At 34.1% G+C, this 20,061-nt stretch overlaps 1 protein-coding gene across 1 annotated transcript; it reads right to left on the bottom strand.

Moving 5' to 3' along the window:
* Positions 1 to 6,155: 6,155 nt before the first annotated feature.
* Positions 6,156 to 19,958, bottom strand: LOC120337861 (cation channel sperm-associated protein 2-like). Its single transcript, XM_039405762.2, has 14 exons — positions 19,812 to 19,958; positions 18,827 to 18,900; positions 18,110 to 18,287; positions 17,339 to 17,536; positions 16,458 to 16,613; positions 15,380 to 15,475; positions 14,995 to 15,128; positions 14,775 to 14,904; positions 14,024 to 14,206; positions 10,582 to 10,678; positions 8,389 to 8,444; positions 7,744 to 7,911; positions 7,245 to 7,427; positions 6,156 to 6,527 (listed from the first exon to the last, which is right to left on the bottom strand). The coding sequence occupies exons 1-14, from the start codon at positions 19,932 to 19,934 to the stop codon at positions 6,468 to 6,470; spliced, it is 1,836 nt and encodes a 611-aa protein (XP_039261696.1). The 5' UTR covers positions 19,935 to 19,958; the 3' UTR covers positions 6,156 to 6,467.
* Positions 19,959 to 20,061: the final 103 nt, after the last annotated feature.

Genomic DNA, 20,061 nt, shown 5'->3' with positions numbered 1-20,061 from the left:
TGTCCAATGAGATGGGAATATTTTTTTTTTTTTTCTAGTATAAATGATACTTATATTCGTACTCTATTATTGGTAAAATTTGGTCGTAATCGTCTGCAGTAAGCAACCCAATTACCTACAAACTCAATTGGCATGTTTTTACCTAAATAAATACGCAGTCTATAACTGTGACAAAATGGTTACCGAAATCTAGTTCCTAAACTGCAATTACGTTAAATCTGGTTTCCAATATACATACTTAAATACCGTAGCTGATGTTCTACTAAATGTCTGTCAACCGGTTATTATTGGATGTCAAATCTATCTGCAATCGAATCTTGTCTTTCAATCACGGTAACAACGTGGTAACATTCTGACCTCGAATTTAAGATATGCGACCTATAATGAGACAGTTTGTCTGCAGTAGCTATAATTATTCTTCACTTCACTTTTCAAAAGAACATACTCATTTGTTTGCCACGCGGATTCAAATTGTTATATGTTCTAAACATTGGGTTCGTCCATGTTTATGGTTTTTCTCAAAGTTAAATTATCACATTCCCCCAAACAGTTGCACAAAATGCACTTTAATCACCCAGACTTTGGTCACAATAAATAGTAGGTTACACTACATGTTCGTGTGTTATCGTCGACTACTACATGTGTTATCGTCGACTATAGTCGACTTATTCTTAATTACTTTACATGCATTTGGTTAAAATTGCTATTTGTTGCAATCGCTTTAAATAATCTAACAGCTGATCGCCCAGCGCCAAGACACAAATTATAGATTAATGTTTCTTATTAAATTCAACTAAATATTTGTGAAGCACTTCTCTATATCTCAACTTAGAATATAGCTCTAAACAACGAAATATTTGGAAAGAACGTAACTATTTTCAGAATACGACCCTTTACAAATAACCATTTTAGAGTCGATCTTAAAAAATCTCTAATAGGCGCCATAAACGAGACAAGGCACTGATTTTAACATAAGTATACATTTGTGTCAACTTTCATCACTGTGTGAGAAGGTTTAAATTTAGATTTACGAAATTTCATTCAAATCCTCCCGTCTCCGCAAAAAAGATACTTTTACTCACAGTAATTTCCTTATCAACGATAAACAATTGGTAGCAATCCATTATATATTTATCATGCAGTAGCCTCACCGCATGTCATAATTTATCTTAATAACGACATCTCGAAAAACATTGAATTTGCGTTAAGTGCGTCGTGAAAAGCAATCTTTAAACGCTTTTAAGTGTAGATGGATTAAAAAATGGGTTACGTGTTTTTAACGAAAACTCAGCATACGTCAGGATTCCAATGAAACATTTTTTTACTCTGGATCATCCATTTTGCCATTTAGAGTATCATCCCAATCAGTCTCAATATTTTGTTGTTGTAGGCCAAAAAAAGGCCCGCAATCTACAAATTATGATTAGTATAAATACGATTAACCTTATTGCACTAGGTAATTCTATCCGCTCTGTTATTAATAAGAAAATTTACTTGTTTGTTCGCCCGACTCCCACCTTGCCAAGTCAAAGCTCCAGTTCAAACTTGCGCCAAACAGTCAATCTAGAATTAGACTCACACCGAAAATGACAGGTCAGATCATTTCGCAGCCCCGAATAGGGTCATTCAAATCTTGAAGTAAGTCAAATTGCCCGCCGTCATACTCGGCACGTAAGATGTCAAACAGAAGTGTTTATACGAGTTATACAATATAGGTAAATTGTGCTTTCTAGACGTGCTATATTATTGTATCATATTCAGTAGAGCTAAACTGCACAAATTTCTACAGGCTACTAACAGACCACCTAGTCCTAGATGTTCATTCAAGCATACGTGATTATCGTGGGACAATTTTTGTCTAAACTGAATTTTGAAACGTTCATGCCAAATACACAAAACCGACGCTTTTTGAGGTGAGATTATTATCAATACTTTTTGACTTCTGTAGATCACGAATTGGAAAGGAAACATTATATTGAAACAAACAAACAATATTCTTCATTTCTTACCAGACATGCTGCCGACGTACATTCTAGGCGCATATCCTAAAGCAAGGGTCGGCAACCTTTTGTCGCTCGCGGGCCAAAATTAAGGTTGCAAGTCATTGTCGGGCCGCACATATCTTTAGAAAGTTGAAAAACCGAACGGATGGTGCTTTTTATAATAAAAATCAAGCAGTGATACATCTCGAGAATAGAATATAGATTTATTTCCTCATTGCATCTCATAAAATTCTATTTGAATATTTTCAGCGCCATTGAACCCTTTGCACTTAGCATCAACTTTTCTGCGTTTGTTGTCATTTGCTTAATTAAAATTAAATTATATGCTCATTAAACGAGTAATTGCGAATTATATAATTGTTAGGTTATAATATAATTTAGTCTGAAGAATATATTCGTCAAAATGGATGTTTTGGTACTATAATTTAGTGAAGCGCCGCGGGCCGGATAATAGTGCTCCGCGGGCCGTAGGTTGCCGATCCCTGTCCTAAGGAAAGACCACGAATTCTCGCCGAGAAAAGTAAGCATCACTGATAGGTGAGTTTCCAAATTGCCAAATTTATCAAATGCTATATATCAACATCGTCCAAGCATATAATCAATCTCGTGCAAGAGGAAGCCAAACCCGAGGTCAAAGCTTACGAAAATCTTTTTCAAATCAAGAAATTTCACACAATATAATCCTAGTATAATGCATACTATTTTCGAGAAAATCTTACGTGTCAAGTAGATTCGACAAATTATTACATTAAAATACAAATAAACAATAACAAGTTCCCACAAATATCTTGTCTTTACAGCCGTACAATTTTATTGCCGCATACTGTAAACGTCCATGTGTTTGTTTTAACCAATACAACCATTAAGGTTTTAATTTACTTCTCCCTCTTCTTTTGTTGAAAACAAATGTCATAAACGCTGTCTGCCTATAATATAAAAACCAATGGTCGGTTCAGAAAGTTCATCGGAATGTTTATACTACACTCCCCATTCGAAAGAACCAGAAGCAATAACAACATGACTCTTGAGACATGACTTATCTTAACACTCCACAGACCACATCCTTGACTAACTCGAAACGGGATACTTGAGCAGGATACTTATAGTTCGCTTCAAATAAATACTTAGAACATTCGCTTTCTTTTTATAGCACGGAATTCTCAAATAGCCATGATTGCAATGGTACTCGTAAAGGAAGGTTTACTTGATGTACCTTCTAACAATGATCGATTTTGGTAAATATTTGTACTTTTAGGACGATCACGTTCGCCGAAAAGAACATATTGATCCCACAATTTAGTCTGGAATTATACTGTACAGTACTGACCAATACCTTCTCAAATATTGGTATTTGCTACTGATGAATCCTAGACTTATTTCAAGTTGTGTCGTGCGAGTAGACAGATCATTGATTAAAATTTTTCTACTATGACAGAAGTTGAACTTGAAAATATGATTATGCAACATTGCGACTTCCTACATCTTTAAGTACTGAAAATTAAAATCGATTAGTCCATTAGTTGCAGTGTAAACAACAACAACAAACCCAAACATCCTAATAACAACAACAACTATACCAACATTTCGGAAACGATTCATAGGTTTACCTCATGTCCAATGGCAGTCGAATGACGCAGCTTTACAACTCGCTCCAAATATACTTTCTATGACGCCCTGTTTTTGAATAATATGACTCTATAACCTTATAAAATATATATGCAAAATACCTCGATTTCAGAGAGATATGACAATTTTATCTCTCTCTTTCTGACGCTCGTTTAACTTTCTGCTAATGTTACTTAGGGTTCAGTCTGTCAATTGATCGAAGTGAATTTTTACACTATTACATATATGTTTATACGCTTTTTGTCTCTGAGCTGTATTCACGTATTTTCAAATTTATATTTCATGGATTTACGTTCGTGACACCTGTAGCGTCGTCTTACCGCATTTAGAGATATTTTAATCACGGTTTATTAAATATTATTTTTGCTCAAAACGATTGTCGGATAATCCCGATAATGTCCCGCGAATAGTTAACCAATGGCAAAAAACAACTTTAATAAATAAAAAATCTGTAAATTTGTAGAACTCATCGGTAACCTCGTTGTCTACAATAAAATAATCGATAATCAAAGATTTTAAACTGGACTCGGATTTGCATTTGAACCCCAAATTTAAAAGCTTGAAAGATCGCCTGATTGCTAATTTTTTTTATTTGAAACTATTGATTAATTCAAAAGTTTGAATTAACCAAATTTGACAGCGTGCAAATTTGTGTTTTCTCAAAAATGTCGGCTTCGAGAGAATTTTGTAACATGCTCGTTTGCTCATTCAATCTCAATTCAAACCCGACTAGAAAATTTCGATCATCTTGTAAAATATAATTACCACAATTTACAAAATGAAAATGTGCAATACATTAACCACAATAACAACAAATTCATAACGTTCGTGTGGCATTGAAGGACCAATATCAATTAAAAGTAGTAACGAGAAATAATACCCGAATCAATCTATGACCTTCACACATCAACGCAATGTACAATGTATATTATCTCAACACGGAAGCTGAACAGCTCGATTCCGACATATAGCAAACTATACATCTCATTGACTTACTAGAATATCTTTAACTAGGATTTTAAAAGTATTGTCATTTTCAAAATGCTATCTAGTTGTCTATCTCCAATACTTAGTTACCTGTGCGGTTGCTAGTAAACATCTGACAACAAACCACCACATGCACTGGCTGAGCTACCTCTCTGGTAGAGGATTTATAAATAGAGCTGCGAGGCTAAACTAAAGGGCTAGACGACAGATGCGTCCGCCACATAAGAGACTGATAAGCGCGAGAATTGTGCCAGTACCAGATATTATAAGAATCCCCTTGTGGTTTACGATCGTAGTTCTCTCGCAAGTAAATAAGTAACAAACAATGGAATCATTTGCTTATTGCAAATTGTACTTTGTTTTTTTTTTGACTGCTAAAGGATGTGTAAAATATGTTAAGAATGAGATGATGATTGTTTCGACATCAAACATTTTCCAACGAATGGAATTCAACATGTGATTTTATGCATACCTAATAAAGCTTCCATAAAGTGAAATCTAATATGAAACGTATGCGGAAATCCATAATCTGATCAGAGCTTTCACAGCTTCGTAATCTCGCATACTCCCTATTGTAATATCCGATTCCCAGTAAATTTGTGCAATACTGGATTTGATAAGAAGACAGCTGAGAATGAATATACAGCAATCTGGTCTACCTGAACTGTCTTTATAGAAAAGGTGCCGAAAACATTAATTTACTAAAAATTATAAAATTTATTCATTTATTATTTAATTAAGGGTTACTCAAAAATTCTACACAAATGACGTTTTGGACTCAGTAACTGTCAGCTTTGATAATATCATGTTGTAACAAATGATATAAAGACATTTGCAAGTTGTCAATTATGATCTTAACACTTAGCACATTTCGCAGGATTCCAATTATATCCAATTATATATAAAATTTATTCATTTATTATTTAAGGGTTCCTCAAAAATTCTACACAAATGACGTTTTGGACTCAGTAACTGTCAGCTTTGATAATATCATGTTGTAACAAATGATATAAAGACATTTGCAAGTTGTCAATTATGATCTGAACTCTTAGCACATTTCGCAGAATTCCAATTATATCTAAATATTAAGAAAAGTTCTGATACATTCTTCAACTAGGTGCATTAGGGGCTTTCAACCAAACAAGCAGATCGTACCGAAGTATTATTAACCGGTAACTAACTGATATAATGTACATTACAACAAATGTTTTAAGTGTGATATTTGACATTTCAAACCGCTTTTAATAAGAGATAAACACTGAACAAACCTACATGATGCATGTAACTACTGCCTATGTAATTATTTTTAAGATGTATTGCAGAATACGAAGCGCGTTGCAAAATTTTGAACAATTTGGACGATGTGTTTAAACATGCTAAAAAATCAGAAAGTATTGCGGATTTCAACGTCATTTTGACATGATTCCACTAATTTTTGAACAAATAAAACCTAGTAGAATTACCATGCATAACAAAGCAACATAGTTAGACGCTATAGTTTTCTCAAATTTCTGCCACCATTGTATACGTGCTTGAATATGATAGTCGTGCTTGCTTTTCATTCATAATGTTGAATATGTGTTACATAATGTTCATAATGTTTTGAGCTTGGCTCAAAATAAATTACTTCGGCCTTAATCTATTTTCGCCATGCCGCCCAGATGTATGAAGTTCAAGTCGGTTTCATTTTTAGTAATTCTTAGATAGGGAGATCAATATTTGGAATACAGGCGAACCATTTCGTAATTCATGCGCTGTGTCAGGTTGCCATTATTCACTATCGCTATTAGACGCTTATTCTTGTTTAAGTTATTTTGTAATACTTTTTTTATTATTCAAATCGAAAACAGTTTATCTGTCATGGATCTGAAGAAACGCAAGGGCCGTCATCTTGAAAATGTCTTGTCTTTCCTGTTAACGTAAAAATGAGTCTATTATAAAATAGTTTGCTGATAATATCGTTCCTACAATATTTAAAAACTTATAGGTATGATATAACTTAAGTAAGCTCTGAAAGACTAAAGTATGACCTTAGTAATAAAATATCCTCATAAAATATCATTAATGAAATATAAGTAATATATATAATATCTTTAAATATTTACTTATTTGTGAAAAAGAATCGCGGCTTATTAAAAACAGAAGATGCGAAGACATTAATTTGCAAACGAAGCAGTACGGATGTGACGTATATTCATTAAATTTTAGTATATAATGTTTTACCGTCAATAAGGTGCACTGTAAATCCAGGTAGTGCTTTATGCTTTATTGCATACACTCATCAAAACCAGTATGAGTACCGGTGGCGTCTTATAGTACGGTGCGCCTTATGTGTGGACAGAATCCCAATCTGAGCAATTGGCGGCAATTTATTGGCGGTGCATATTATAACCGTGTACGCCCTATGGTCGATAAAAAACGGTAATTTATATTTTATATCAGGCTACTGCAGTTGTCTCGCATGTCTTTGCAAACGCGCCCTACGCGTGGAATATGGGCCGTAGCGTATACACCACATTTCGGTACCGTTAAAATACTAAAATCTAATTTATTAATCTATCGGCAAGTGTAGGAAAAATACCATTCATTAGTATGTTTATGATGCTACGTTTGTTTAGCATAAATAACCTGCAGGTTTTCTTGTAATTTTTCCATTGTGTGGTAGAATCGGAATAATGTATCTCGGGGCCAGGCAGTCTCGCTAGAAAGTTGGTGGATTTTGTCCAGATGGCATTGCACCAAGCTGTCCCATTGAGCGTTATATATTGCTTCTTCTGACTCGGGTGCCAATGCCATGGCACTGAAAATTTCCTTTGACATGCAATAAAAAGTACAAATATCACTGGTTATAGTGAAAATTTGAAGTTACATCGTTTAAAATATTAAGTGACAGTTGCTTTTTCAATGATCATACAATGTGAATTTTCTACTTGACTTCGCGTGCATATTAGAACAATTTTTGCGGGAAGCCCAAAAAATTTTCAATTTCTAGTTTAAGTGCGTGGGTAGAAATACATCAATGGTTTAGAGTTCTCAAGCTCAAGTACTATCGTCAAAAGCTCATTTCATGTCTTATACATTGCTGTTGATAAATATTTAAAACATATGAATAATAGTTATGCCCAACCTCCATAGTCGTGATAGTATTGACCGACATTTGCGACATGACAGACAATACTGATCGTTTCTTGATAAGAGCTGAGGCAAGTTTGTCGTCGTCTCCCACACTGGAATCAAGACTTCGAACAGATGGTGTTTTATTCTGTCCCGGCACCGCAAGCAATTGTACTCCTTCCTTGGTGGATCAAAAAAGCATAAACAAACATGATAGCAATAACTCAATCAATTAAAAAATGATGTCTGTAAAGGGAATTTTGCTTGAAATATAGGAAAGAAGTCGAAATAGGGTTTTTTTCGAAAGAAAAAGTTCAATAAACAACAAGAAAATTAATTTAGTCAAAATTTGCTATCTGAACTGCCCATGTAAACAAATCGAAGTTATGTTATATTAAATAGGATTATGAACCGTATCAGGTTCCTGTCTAGGAAACTCTGATTTTTAGTTTTCCTTTCGTGCAACTTTTAGCCACATTGGCTTTTCTGTCATCATTATGTATTCTATACTGTAGCTATTATCCATTCACAGAACTAATGTTTACTCGTTTATAACTCTTCTCTCACTATTATCATTTATTTGCTTTTAACTGTCTCTCGATCTTGCTCGGAGCAAAATACACAAATTTTTGACGATTAAAAAAATGATAGAGGTTACCTCTCGAATGGATTCTGCACTTTTTGCTTGAGATGAAACGTTACTTTTCAAAGAATCTGTCAAGAAAATTTGTATAAATTGTATACTTCTCATAATTTAAATATTTGTTATGTTCTGTGACCAGCATCAACTAACACAAATGCGTTCAATCTTGATAATTCGGGTCGGTTTGGCGCTTGAGCTTAAACAAATGATCTTTCCAAAATCAGAAGCACCGTGACTCAGAGTAGTATTAATTAAATGCAAAATTATGATGAAATAAGAATCCGTTTTATAAATGTTACAAATGATGTTATAAATGAATTTGATGATCATCCAAAGGCTGGATTTTTCTAGGCAACGTCACTACGTTATTCAAGCAGATTCCAATGCGTCAAATTTTGCGATTTCATTCTCGGTAAGTATGGAACATGATGTTTACAAACTAGGAGCATAATGTATTGGACTGATACCATCTGCTACGGGTGGTCTTGGCATTTGTTTTACAAAAATAGATTTAGTATTCAAGCATGAACGGATGGTACTTGTTCCAATTTTATGCGAAAATGGATACGTTTTATCTTCATCTGAAATATATTTTAGTCTTTTATCGTTGACAAGACTTCCAATCCCATGTGATTTGAATAATGAAAGTCGAACACATTCCAGATAAAGATAATCACTTTGTGAATTGTCCAAATTATATTTTAAGGAGGATTATGACCGTTTGAAAACCATTATTAATATATTATATCGGTCATTTAGGCAACAAAGTGAATAATTTGTTCAAAGCATAACTGTAATGTCTGCCTTATAGTCTGAATCTAGCCATTGAATACTAATCAAGTCAACGATAAATAAATTGATGAGTTCTTTGAAATTAACAGACACGATACTTAAAAACGAACCGTTGGAAATTTTATTAATTGTGGAATTATTTGATTTGATTGAAAATAAATCACTCATATATAAATACGTTGTGTCAATCGCTGCTGACTGCTCGTTAATCTTATATAGAAGGCGGAGTAGTTGGGCAAACTATATCCCATTTTCTTTCAATGATGTACGAAACAAGAATTAGTGAGCAAATTTATTTAAAGAAATTGGTAATGTAAGCTTGACGTACTAATTTAAATTCATTTTTGGTAGTATTCCAGAAAGGTAAATGTTACGGAAACTGACAAAACCAATTGAACGCCACGAAATTTATTCCTGATAATGCTTCGGAAATTGGATTGCACAGTCCGACGCCTGTTGGCCCGGTATTCTCTTATTAACCTTCATAAACGTGGATTGACATAAACTGAAGGAGTAATGTTAAGCTGATAAGTTGAGAAAGGTCATTATGAATTCTCGGCATCACACAGTGTGGTATTATATTCAGATTAAACTCTGCGACCCAGATAATGCAGGCGCCAAATCGATGGTGGGTCGTTCGGACATTTTATTTTCAGCTGTTGACAGCTAAGTCGTATAATATGAATAGGATTCGGCCACTCAACAAAATTTATGTTATAGAGTGCACTATTTATAAAACATATAATGTTAAAGTGTAATGTATTTTCATTTTGAGCATGAAGAGCCCCACAAAACACTTACTGCCAATCAGTAAAAGAAGCAAATTTTATAAAATGGCGTACGTGTCAGAATTACTCGAAAATGAAGTATCCCTCTGCGCGGAGTATCTCTGATGACAATAATAACTAAGGGCAAACTGGCATAGAAAAATAATGCAAGTTCGATGGTTTACAGCAGGGCTACTCAACTGGCGGACCGCGGTCCGAATCCGGACCTTTCGAGTATTTGATTCGGACCGCACCTAATTCTTTAGTTTGGATCATTAGCCCAACTTTTAAAGTTCCCTTTTATAAATGACTTTTATAGTTTTGCATATATATGTAAAGAAATATAACACCATAATAAACAATCTTGATTAGCTAATAATTATTAGCCGGTCGAGGAAGTGTGCGAATAAGGATGCCGAAATATGATTTCTGGAAAGACCGGACCGAAATAATTTTGAAGTTTTGTATGCGGATCTTCGATGAAAATAGTTGAGTAGCCCTGGTTTACAGTGTCAATATTGCATCGCTGACAAATTCCCAATCAATAAAACACCATGACCACACAAAACAATATTTTTTTAGTGGTGTTGATTGCCCTTTCTCTTTTGGTGAAACCTTAAAATCAACGTGACTAAGCAAAACACCAAACCTGGGTTATCTTGGGTTGAACCAACAGCAACATTTGTTTCTGATTGGTTTTCTTGGTTTGCAAGGCCTTCTGTAAATTCTTTCTTGAACTTATCGACCTTGAAAAAAGTTTGCATGATGAAAAATGATACATCCAAAATCTATATTATATTTCAAATTATGTTCTCACAATCCCAAAAACTGCGAAAAAAATGAATATTTTAAGATAGTCGCCGTGAGAGAAATTTTGTCATATTTTGGCTATTTTAATCAGTCATGGTGTGTTTATCAAGTAAACAGTGGTTTTCAATTAAAATGCGCTACCACCATTGTTTATAGAGAAACTCTACTTAACTGCTATTCTAATATGAATTGCATAATAACAAGAGTTTTTGTATCTCGGAGATCTCAACTGCATATACACCAATATGTATATCAAATACTATACCCTTCAATGTTAATGCGAATTGCCATGTCATATTTTGACGTCAAATATCACGCTACTTTGATTTGTCAACTCCCATGGGATAATGAAGGTGATAACAAAATTGCATTACACAAAGCCAATATGTTGACTTAGGTCATTTGCGTATGAAAAGTATTTAAAGACGCAACACACGTATGATAAACATGTTGATTAAATATCTGAACATTTTACGGACTCTATTAGACATCTACAGCACGTTGTGGTTTATTTGTGCTTTCGGAAGATAAAAATAAAAACCACATAAGATGAACAACAAAGAACATTCTCCGTTGCAAGAGACAAGCTTTGCAAAAAGGGAACTTTGCAAGATAGTAATTTTGCATGAATGAACTTTTGGATAATGTGATTTTGCAAAAACTTACTTTACGCCAGTTATGTATGTTTTCGAGAACTGACTTTTGTGGAAACGTAGTTGTAAGAATGATATTTTGTATTTAAACGTCTGAAATTTTATCTATCTTTCCACGAGAATCGTTTTTAAAAAAATAAACCAATGCCAAAATCACTAAACCCTTTTAGGTACCTAATCTATCGTACGTAAATGGATGAAAACAAATCATACGTGAACAAAACTATAGGCCAAAACATATATGTCTATATCATTGTCAAACCAATCAACGTAGGTGTTTTTGTCGATAGATGGTAATTTTTTTTCAAATTTTTCAGAAAACTTGGGAGAATTGCAGAAGTCGAAATTAAGCGTTATATGTTAAATGCCCTTGATAAAATCACCGGAGTGTGATTGAAATTACCTATGATATTCGCTCAACGTGTTAGTCGCAACCCGTTTAGTCGATTGAAAATTCCCTTGGGTCGCTTGTTTTTTTTTAAATCATAAAAGTTATTAATATTGTTTATTTTCTATTTAATATTGAACATTGTCTATCCAATTTATCACACTCTGTCAGGTAAATCAAACGCTTTAATCACTAGGTTTGCTATCTGTGAAAAATAATAGAAATACCTTTGTCGCTATGGTCCAAATAAAATCAGTTTCTATTCAAGGAAAACTCAGGGAAAATTTTTTCATAAATTTTTTGTAGTCAAACGCACTAGTGAATTTTTTTTGTAACCCAAGCTAAGTGACCTTGGCTGAGCAGAACTCCAAATTGAATGTCATCTGATAAATTTAGTGAACTTAGTCACCGCAATGACACATACAACCGTTGGCGTCGATACACAAGCTTCCATCAGGAAACCTTTGATTCTATTTATCTAATTATTGATTATGTCATTTGCAGATTCGGCAGATAAGATCACGTCATTTTTGTAAGAAAATTGGGGGAATTTTATCCAGATGCAAAGGACAAATTCAGTTCTTTTAATACATTTATGAATATGTGTGTATAAAATGTGGCAACTGTGAGGAATATGGAAGTAGAGATACCTGAAACAGAAGTAAAAACGAATCTGAAGCAGTTGAATTATTACGTCACCATTCCGGTTGAATCATGTACAAACAAGAAAACACAATTTGCGTTTAACACGAGATGAGTGATTTTACTTTGGTTTAAACAACGTCGCCGATTTTGTTGTCCTTTGAAAACCATAATGCTTTACTGAAAGACGGAGTTATCGCCGCTTTTACCTTTGGGAATTTGTTGATTTCGAAGCATGGGTGAATAGTCTGAATTGGAAGTTGTCCAGTTCTATTTCATCAAGTGAGCTCCCAAGCGATTTGAGGATCATGATGTACTAATTGCGTATCGCGTTCATCAATTGGGATATGAAGCGTTAATATGCAAACATTTTAGGTGGTTTTGTACAACGATGATTAATCATTGGCCATATGTACAAAGACGATAATCGTCAAACGTGAAAAATTTTATGAAACACCATTGGCCAACTAAAATCAGCAGAAAAGTTATAGACATCAAGTGATATCCTCTGACGAATGCAATTAACAAGTGCCTAATTCGATTCTTATCAACAGTCTGCGCATAAATATACACTTGGGTTGATTTTTAATTACACTAAGTCTATTACATTTGTGGTAGGTTATTTGATTGAACGATCCTATAGGTCGCGTTGAGGTGAGAGAATACGTCAGTAGCGGATTCTCCCGAACTTTGAAGTCAAACTCAAAACAACTTGATAATTATGATTGATTTTTGTAATACTTTTTGAAAAAAATAAAATTACTCTCTTTCACTCTTTTCTGAAATATTTGAAAAATAAAAGATAAATTCGATAATGTTCGTTTTAAAAACAGTGTCACGAAGTTTTTTTTGACACAATTAAATCTATTCTGTCCAGGAATTATGCAAATTATATAATATCAAATTTTTCAACTGCCGATTATTTGTTCCTAAAACTTCCACGTGAATTGAGAGTGGGCATTAACTTGACTGGTATCAAATATGAATTAAGACCAAAGTATTTAAAAGAATTGCACTATCGGCCAACTGGATCATATGACGAAAAAACATAAAAGCGGAATACTTTTAAAGCGATATTCGTGGCAAAATTGATAGCTCGTTTTAAGTTTAATCGCATTTCGGGCCAGCAAGCAATTAATTGTCACTGTTAATTTTGACTTTCAAACCAAGAGAGCAATGCTCAAATATATGGACACGACGGCCAGAACAAAGTAGTACGGGTAATTAATCGTTTACAGTGGACTACGGATACCGCATTCGTCATGACTTCGCCTGACCACCAGTTAGCAACGCGAATGCTTAACCGCCAAAAGATGCGTAATTTTTAATTTCGATGATGTCGTCGAACACAAAAAAGGAATGCCATAGATTTTCGATTTCTTCATAACAACAAAAACAAGAACAAGAATAAAAAAGAATTCCAATACGACAACAACCTAATACCAAAACGATATATATATACGTCCACTTCGAGTCAAATAATTAATCAGAATGAGCAAATCCGTCACCAGTAAAATTTGTTAAAGCAAACCTTGGGTTTCCGCAAGATGAGACATGTTATTCGATCACTCATGGGCGCAACCTAGAGTCTAAAATACCTCATTTTTGGCTTCTCTTTCCTTTTGCTCCCAGTGAAGGTCATTTCTAATTGTTTGAAAATTGTTAACCATTATTCCCGCAAAGATATTTTTGAAGACGAAAGAGCCAACCCAAATCCATGCCAGGATATACATCACTGTCATAGTTGACTCGTAAGGGTCTTTCATGACAATCAACAAGTCCTAAAATTAGAGAATCGATTCCGATTTCAATCTTGGTTTTCTTGGCAGACATGGAAAGCCTAAATCTCATTCATTTCGTTTAATGTTATTTGACATCCTTGGTAGAAATGTGTCATTGACTCGGTTCGAAACTTGACTTGGCTATCCACCGCTATAGAAACTTAAGAATCGTGAATAATTTTAAGAAAGTCTTCGCAAAAACAAATAATGAATCCTGATTCATTACGATTTTCTTCTTTAATTAACGCTGCATTGCAAAACCCGACCACTCACTAATTTGTTGCAGCAAAGAATTGAAATAGTCCGTGTTAATGTCAATATTAAATAATGCTAAAATTAAGGAATAAATTCCAGGTATTTTTCGTAAGAGCACGGATTCAATACAAAACAAAAAATGTCTTCAAGTGTCATGTGACTAGCGTCTGGCTATTTAGCTATTTCACTGTAGATAATAAAATATTCTCGAATTGTGGATCGTTTTGAATTTACCCTCGGGGTTAATGCCCTTGATTGATTGTATTTTGCTGTCTTGGGAATAAATTAGTATTAAAAATATGGACATATTTACCACGAGTGTCTCCAACCAGTGATCCAATGTCATTAATTGAAACAAAGTAGCAAAAGCCCACAATGTATCTGAAAACGCCGTTTGATACTTCAATTGAATTCCTACAGCCCTTCCGTCAAAGTCTGTATATCTGAGTGAATAAAATTTGTTTTGTAAAATTTGTATGATTTTACCAAGCACCTGCACACTATATATATAAGAAAGTAAATTAGTTACCAACCTGTCGAATAGAACTTCTCCCATTATTGCAAACATCCACATAAACAGTCCCAGAAGGAGAAGAATAAATGACATTGCACTGAAAGCTTTCGTCACTGCCATTAAGATAATTCTAGCTTGTTCGAATCTGGATACCTGAAATGGACTTAATTTTTATTCGAAGATGAAGCTAGTATAAACCCTATGGATTAACTTCAGTTAGATTCCAATTCTAATGCCGTGTTGCTGTGAACATTTACATACATTTTGTCTTATTGACGTTGCCTTCGGATAAGAACGTCGCAGACTCGGATATGATGTTTGCCCGACTTCAATTACACCCAAATTTTGTATTGGGACTTTCAACTCTTCCACAAATTTCGGATATGTGGATACAATGAACTCACCATTTTTAAAAGTCTTGTTATTCTCAGCACTCGCAAAAATCCCAGGGCCGCCATTACTCCTCCGCTTCCAGCGTCAGCATTGATCCATCGAATCACCTAAATATTAATTGTCCTATGATATATATCAATAGCAAAAAGGGCAGATTTTCACAATGGTCCACTTTTAAATCAATGTAATTAGGCTTCCCGCTGCTTGTCAGCAGGGAACCTATTGTATTTAGGCTTCCCGCTGCTTGTCAGCAGGGAACCTATTGTATTCCTGTGTTTTATTATTATTAGGCTTCCCGCTGCTTGTCAGCAGGGAACCTATTGTATTCCTGTGTTTTATTATTATTATTATTTTTTTATTATTATTTATTTATTATTATTATTATTTATTTATTATTATTTATTTTTATTATTTTTTTTTCAAATCGGTCCTACAAACTTGAAATTCACCTCAAATGTGCAGAAGTTCTCAGCTAGCAATAAAATGCAAATTTTATGCATGACTGACCACGCTTTCACGCTCCAGTGAGCAAAACGCGTCTTCAGTTTTTTTGCGATTTCTCAAAATTGATACATGGTATTGGGTTGAAATTCATAACAATGATTAATGGACATGTTCCGCATACGATATGTCAAGGATACGCATGAGTGACCTCGGCGATACGCTCCAGTGAGCAATACAGGATTTTACATTTTCATCTTCTCCTTGAGAACGACACTACTTAGAGACTTGAAATTTACATCACATGCAGATAATAAGTCCCCCATCATAAATTGCAAATTTCATGCATGACTGACCACGCTTTCACGCTCCAGTGAGCCAAACGCGTCTTCAGTTTTTTTTTACGCGGGAAGACTTTTAAAGCTGCACGCAGCTCTAGTTTTTTATTTGATATTTATCCAAATTTTTGTCATTGTTTGTCTTAGTTTCTTATGTTGAGAGATGAAGGAATACATATATCAATTTTGAATATAACAAAAATTGTAAAATTAGCGTCGATTCCAGTGATTGAAGCACCACTTCTTAAAAATATCCCATAACAATCATTCAGTTTAATCTCTATTGTGTACTAGTAAGAAGTTATCTTACCTCTGGAAGAATAGATACAACCGTGATGTAGAAATCCAACTCATTCCATCCATTTGTCCAAAATGATTTGAAGTCATCAACCCATTTTAATAAAATTTCTACAATGAATATCCACAAGCAACAATAGTCGCAAGTTCTTATTATTCTTATCCATGGCTAAACATGAGAATAGAAACATTCAGAAAAAAAATAAAAATAATTTCGAATGCCTGCTTTGTACCGGAAGTTTTGTGAAGGAAGTCGAAGGATATAAATTTTGAGTTTTGGACCATCATAAGTGTGAATATAGATAGGTATATTTTTTTCATTTAGGATAGTCATAGTCTTGGTCACCGTTAAGTTTATTTCTGGGGCAGAACAAAAAAATATCAATAAATTTACGAGGAAAAAATGAACACACAGCTTTACTGGGGGAAATACACCGGGTGAAATCAATCTTCAATCAATCAATCTTATTACGCAGCGACACCCAAAGTTATAATATCTAATTCTCATTCAAAATATCAGATGTTTTAGGTATTCGAGTACCGCAATTATTCGGGAGTCTGGCATTTGCTAGATTGGCAACCAACAATGCCCACTAGCGGATATATATAACCAACAATGCCCACTAGCGGATATTAAAAAGCCTTTGCGTCCACCATATAACTCGAGCTGTCGCCGCGTGGCGTGTTAAACAAGTCTTTCACTCAGATAAGGGATTTTGTTTATTGTCTCGTACATGTTGCTGTAATCACCTAACGAGACTGCTAATTTAGGAAGTTGACCATTCTATACCTACGCTACAGTTACCTTGAGTGAATACTAATATGTATCACATACTTTGTCCACTTTACGAAAAGCGTATCAAGCTATTCAATAATACCAACAATTAGGCTTACGTGATTTGCTGGGACTGTTGTATCAGTGATCTCGGCATCGAGTACAAGAAGAATGGCATTGAATATGATTAAAATCAACATAAAGTTTTGAAACCAGTTACTTTCCACGACCCAGTTGGCCCAAAGGTCTAATGGCGGATATTTGGTTTCACGACATTTTATTCGCTTCCATCTTCTATCCTGTTTGGACACTGAGCCCTAGAATAAGATTTGTGCAATAAAAGTGCAATAGGCAATTCAAAATAATCAATAATTACAAAAGAGCTCTTACATTACAATTTGTGTCAAACTGTTATTGATATGTACTACTCCTGCCAACTCATTTTTTAAATTTATGCTGCATTGCTGAAATACCCGATTATCACAGATTGCTAATTCGATTGCGCTACATTTATTTGAAACAAGAGAAGTAGTGCGGGTATGCAATCTGTCACAATAGAGTCAATAAACTACCGCCACAAGGTGCAGTTTTTAATTTTGTCTAAGTCATTGCACAAAAAAACAGAGTCTCTAAGAGTCCACAGAAAGTACAGCCTCCTAATACTGTATACTTTTACTTCTAGTACAACCTTCTTCTCAAAAAAATACAACCACTTGAAATTTGAAAGAAATTGGCTCAGAAGTTAATGAGAAGGGCAATTTTTCAATAACTTCTCAAATAATTTTTCAATTGATTTCTTATGACTGCGAACTGGCAAAAGTAACGTTACGAACAGCGATTTAACTTTCAATTTGAGTCACCAAAATTAACACTTGAATCGATCCCATTACCTGAGATTTCTGTATCGGGCTGAATTTGACTAGTGCATATGGATTTTCTGTTAATATTTTATTTCTTTTCCTTGCATCTTGTATATCAGCGGGATGATATTTTGGCGCTTCCAGTCCTTGTTCCATCTCATTCAAGTTTTCGAGAAGACGAAAATCACGAATGAGTCGCATTCGGAATCTTATAATAAAAAAAGGCTTCTGTATATTTAATAACTATATGTAACAAACAGTAGAATGATTTATATTAAGTATTCTTACGCAAGAAGTTATCTATCATATTTTGGGAATAAGGTTGATCGCTGACTCGTTTTTTAGAAGATAAACCCGTCTCGAACCTTGGAAATTATTCATTTAAAAATAATACAATTAACTCAAATTTCGTGTGAAGCAATGCCATTATAAAGTTTTATCATCTGTCATAATATTATTGTCAGTGAGCTTCCTATGAATAAAATAATCTATTTCTTATATCGTCGAACTATCCCCTGTCATTCTAATCTCAGTAAATGGGCTTTCTAAATTGCCTATTTTTACTTGGGCATTTGCAAGGAGTCAACACGTATCTATTTAAACTAAACGTCTTCTAATACTTTGGCAGTACATAGTAATTTGTTGCTTCAGTGGTCATTGAGCATAAATTGAAATTTTTCTCTAATCTGCATATGTTTTGATGTAAGTTGTCAAGTTCAATCAAATATTTTATAAAAAAATCTATACCTTTCTGCTTGAGGAGTCAGTACTTCTGTAGATGCGTTCTCTTGCTTAGAGGATCTCTTTCCTTTACCCCAAATCTGTGAAAATTAACTTTAAGTAATATCGGAGGCGTCTCCGAATGTCGTTTTTGATTTCCACGCTCATTTTGAGTTATAAATTCCATTCCCACACTTGTTTTAAGGTAAACAATCATGTTTACTTTAAATTTGTTATTTACATCAAAGTGAATTTACTTCGTTGAGCTCAAAAGATTCACTCAGGTTTCAGTTGTCCGGTCAGAAAAAGCACATTTTTGACAGCAAAAACTTTGGTGTTTGTGAGATTTTTGAGTTTCAATTAAAATTTTAATTTTGTATAATCCAACTACTTTTTAATATACAGGGTGTTTCTAAAATTCCTTTACAATTTCAATTTTGTTATGAAGTTAGTTCTCAATATATCTTAACCACGTTTGTTGTTTTTTAATCAGTAATTGTTTAAGTATTTTTACTTCATTTAATACATATGTGAGAGCCAATATAAAATATAGTATCGATATATTCCCTTTGCACTTGGATAGACGTGGATAGACTTTGCACTTGGATAGACGTGGATAGACTTTGCACTTGGATAGACTTGGATAAAAAATTATGACAAGGAAAAAACCCATTAGGTTCCTTATGAAAATCACGAATGGTTCAGTTAAACATGTTATTATTGCAATACAGAATAGTTTTTTGCATTTAAAATTTCGACAGCACGTTTTAGTAAAATTTTGGTGCAACGCAAGACACGCGGCACAAATTTTAATGAGATTTTAGTAAAACAGAAAGATATCGTCATAAGTCAAAACCTTGAATTTGGGCAAAAAGACGAGACAATTCAGCACATAATACATTATTTTAGGTGTTAGTTGAGTATCTACTTTTAATGTAGTGGTCCAGAAATATATATATTTTTTTGACTAAATGTGTAATTCAACAAATTTACCAGAAAGAGTTATACTTACTGACGATTCTTCGCCTTGCAACGTTTTGGGTTCATCTGGAGTAAGTAGTGTTGCACGTTTAGCATCCATGATTCCAGAACAAGGCTGTGGTGTACAATTACTTTTACCGCCATGTTTTTCCATTCCCAAGTCTGGGGTGTTTTCATTTACTCTAATTATGTATTTTTCATAGCAAATTCAGGGATCGAATTTTCTCATTGTTCTGTGACGTCATAATTGATTTGTTGAGTTATTTAATTTATTATAAAGG

The sequence above is a fragment of the Styela clava genome, chromosome 10 (assembly GCF_964204865.1).
Source record: "Styela clava chromosome 10, kaStyClav1.hap1.2, whole genome shotgun sequence".
In the NCBI taxonomy this organism is placed as follows: domain Eukaryota; kingdom Metazoa; phylum Chordata; class Ascidiacea; order Stolidobranchia; family Styelidae; genus Styela; species Styela clava.
This window is presented reverse-complemented; position numbering and strand designations above follow the sequence as displayed.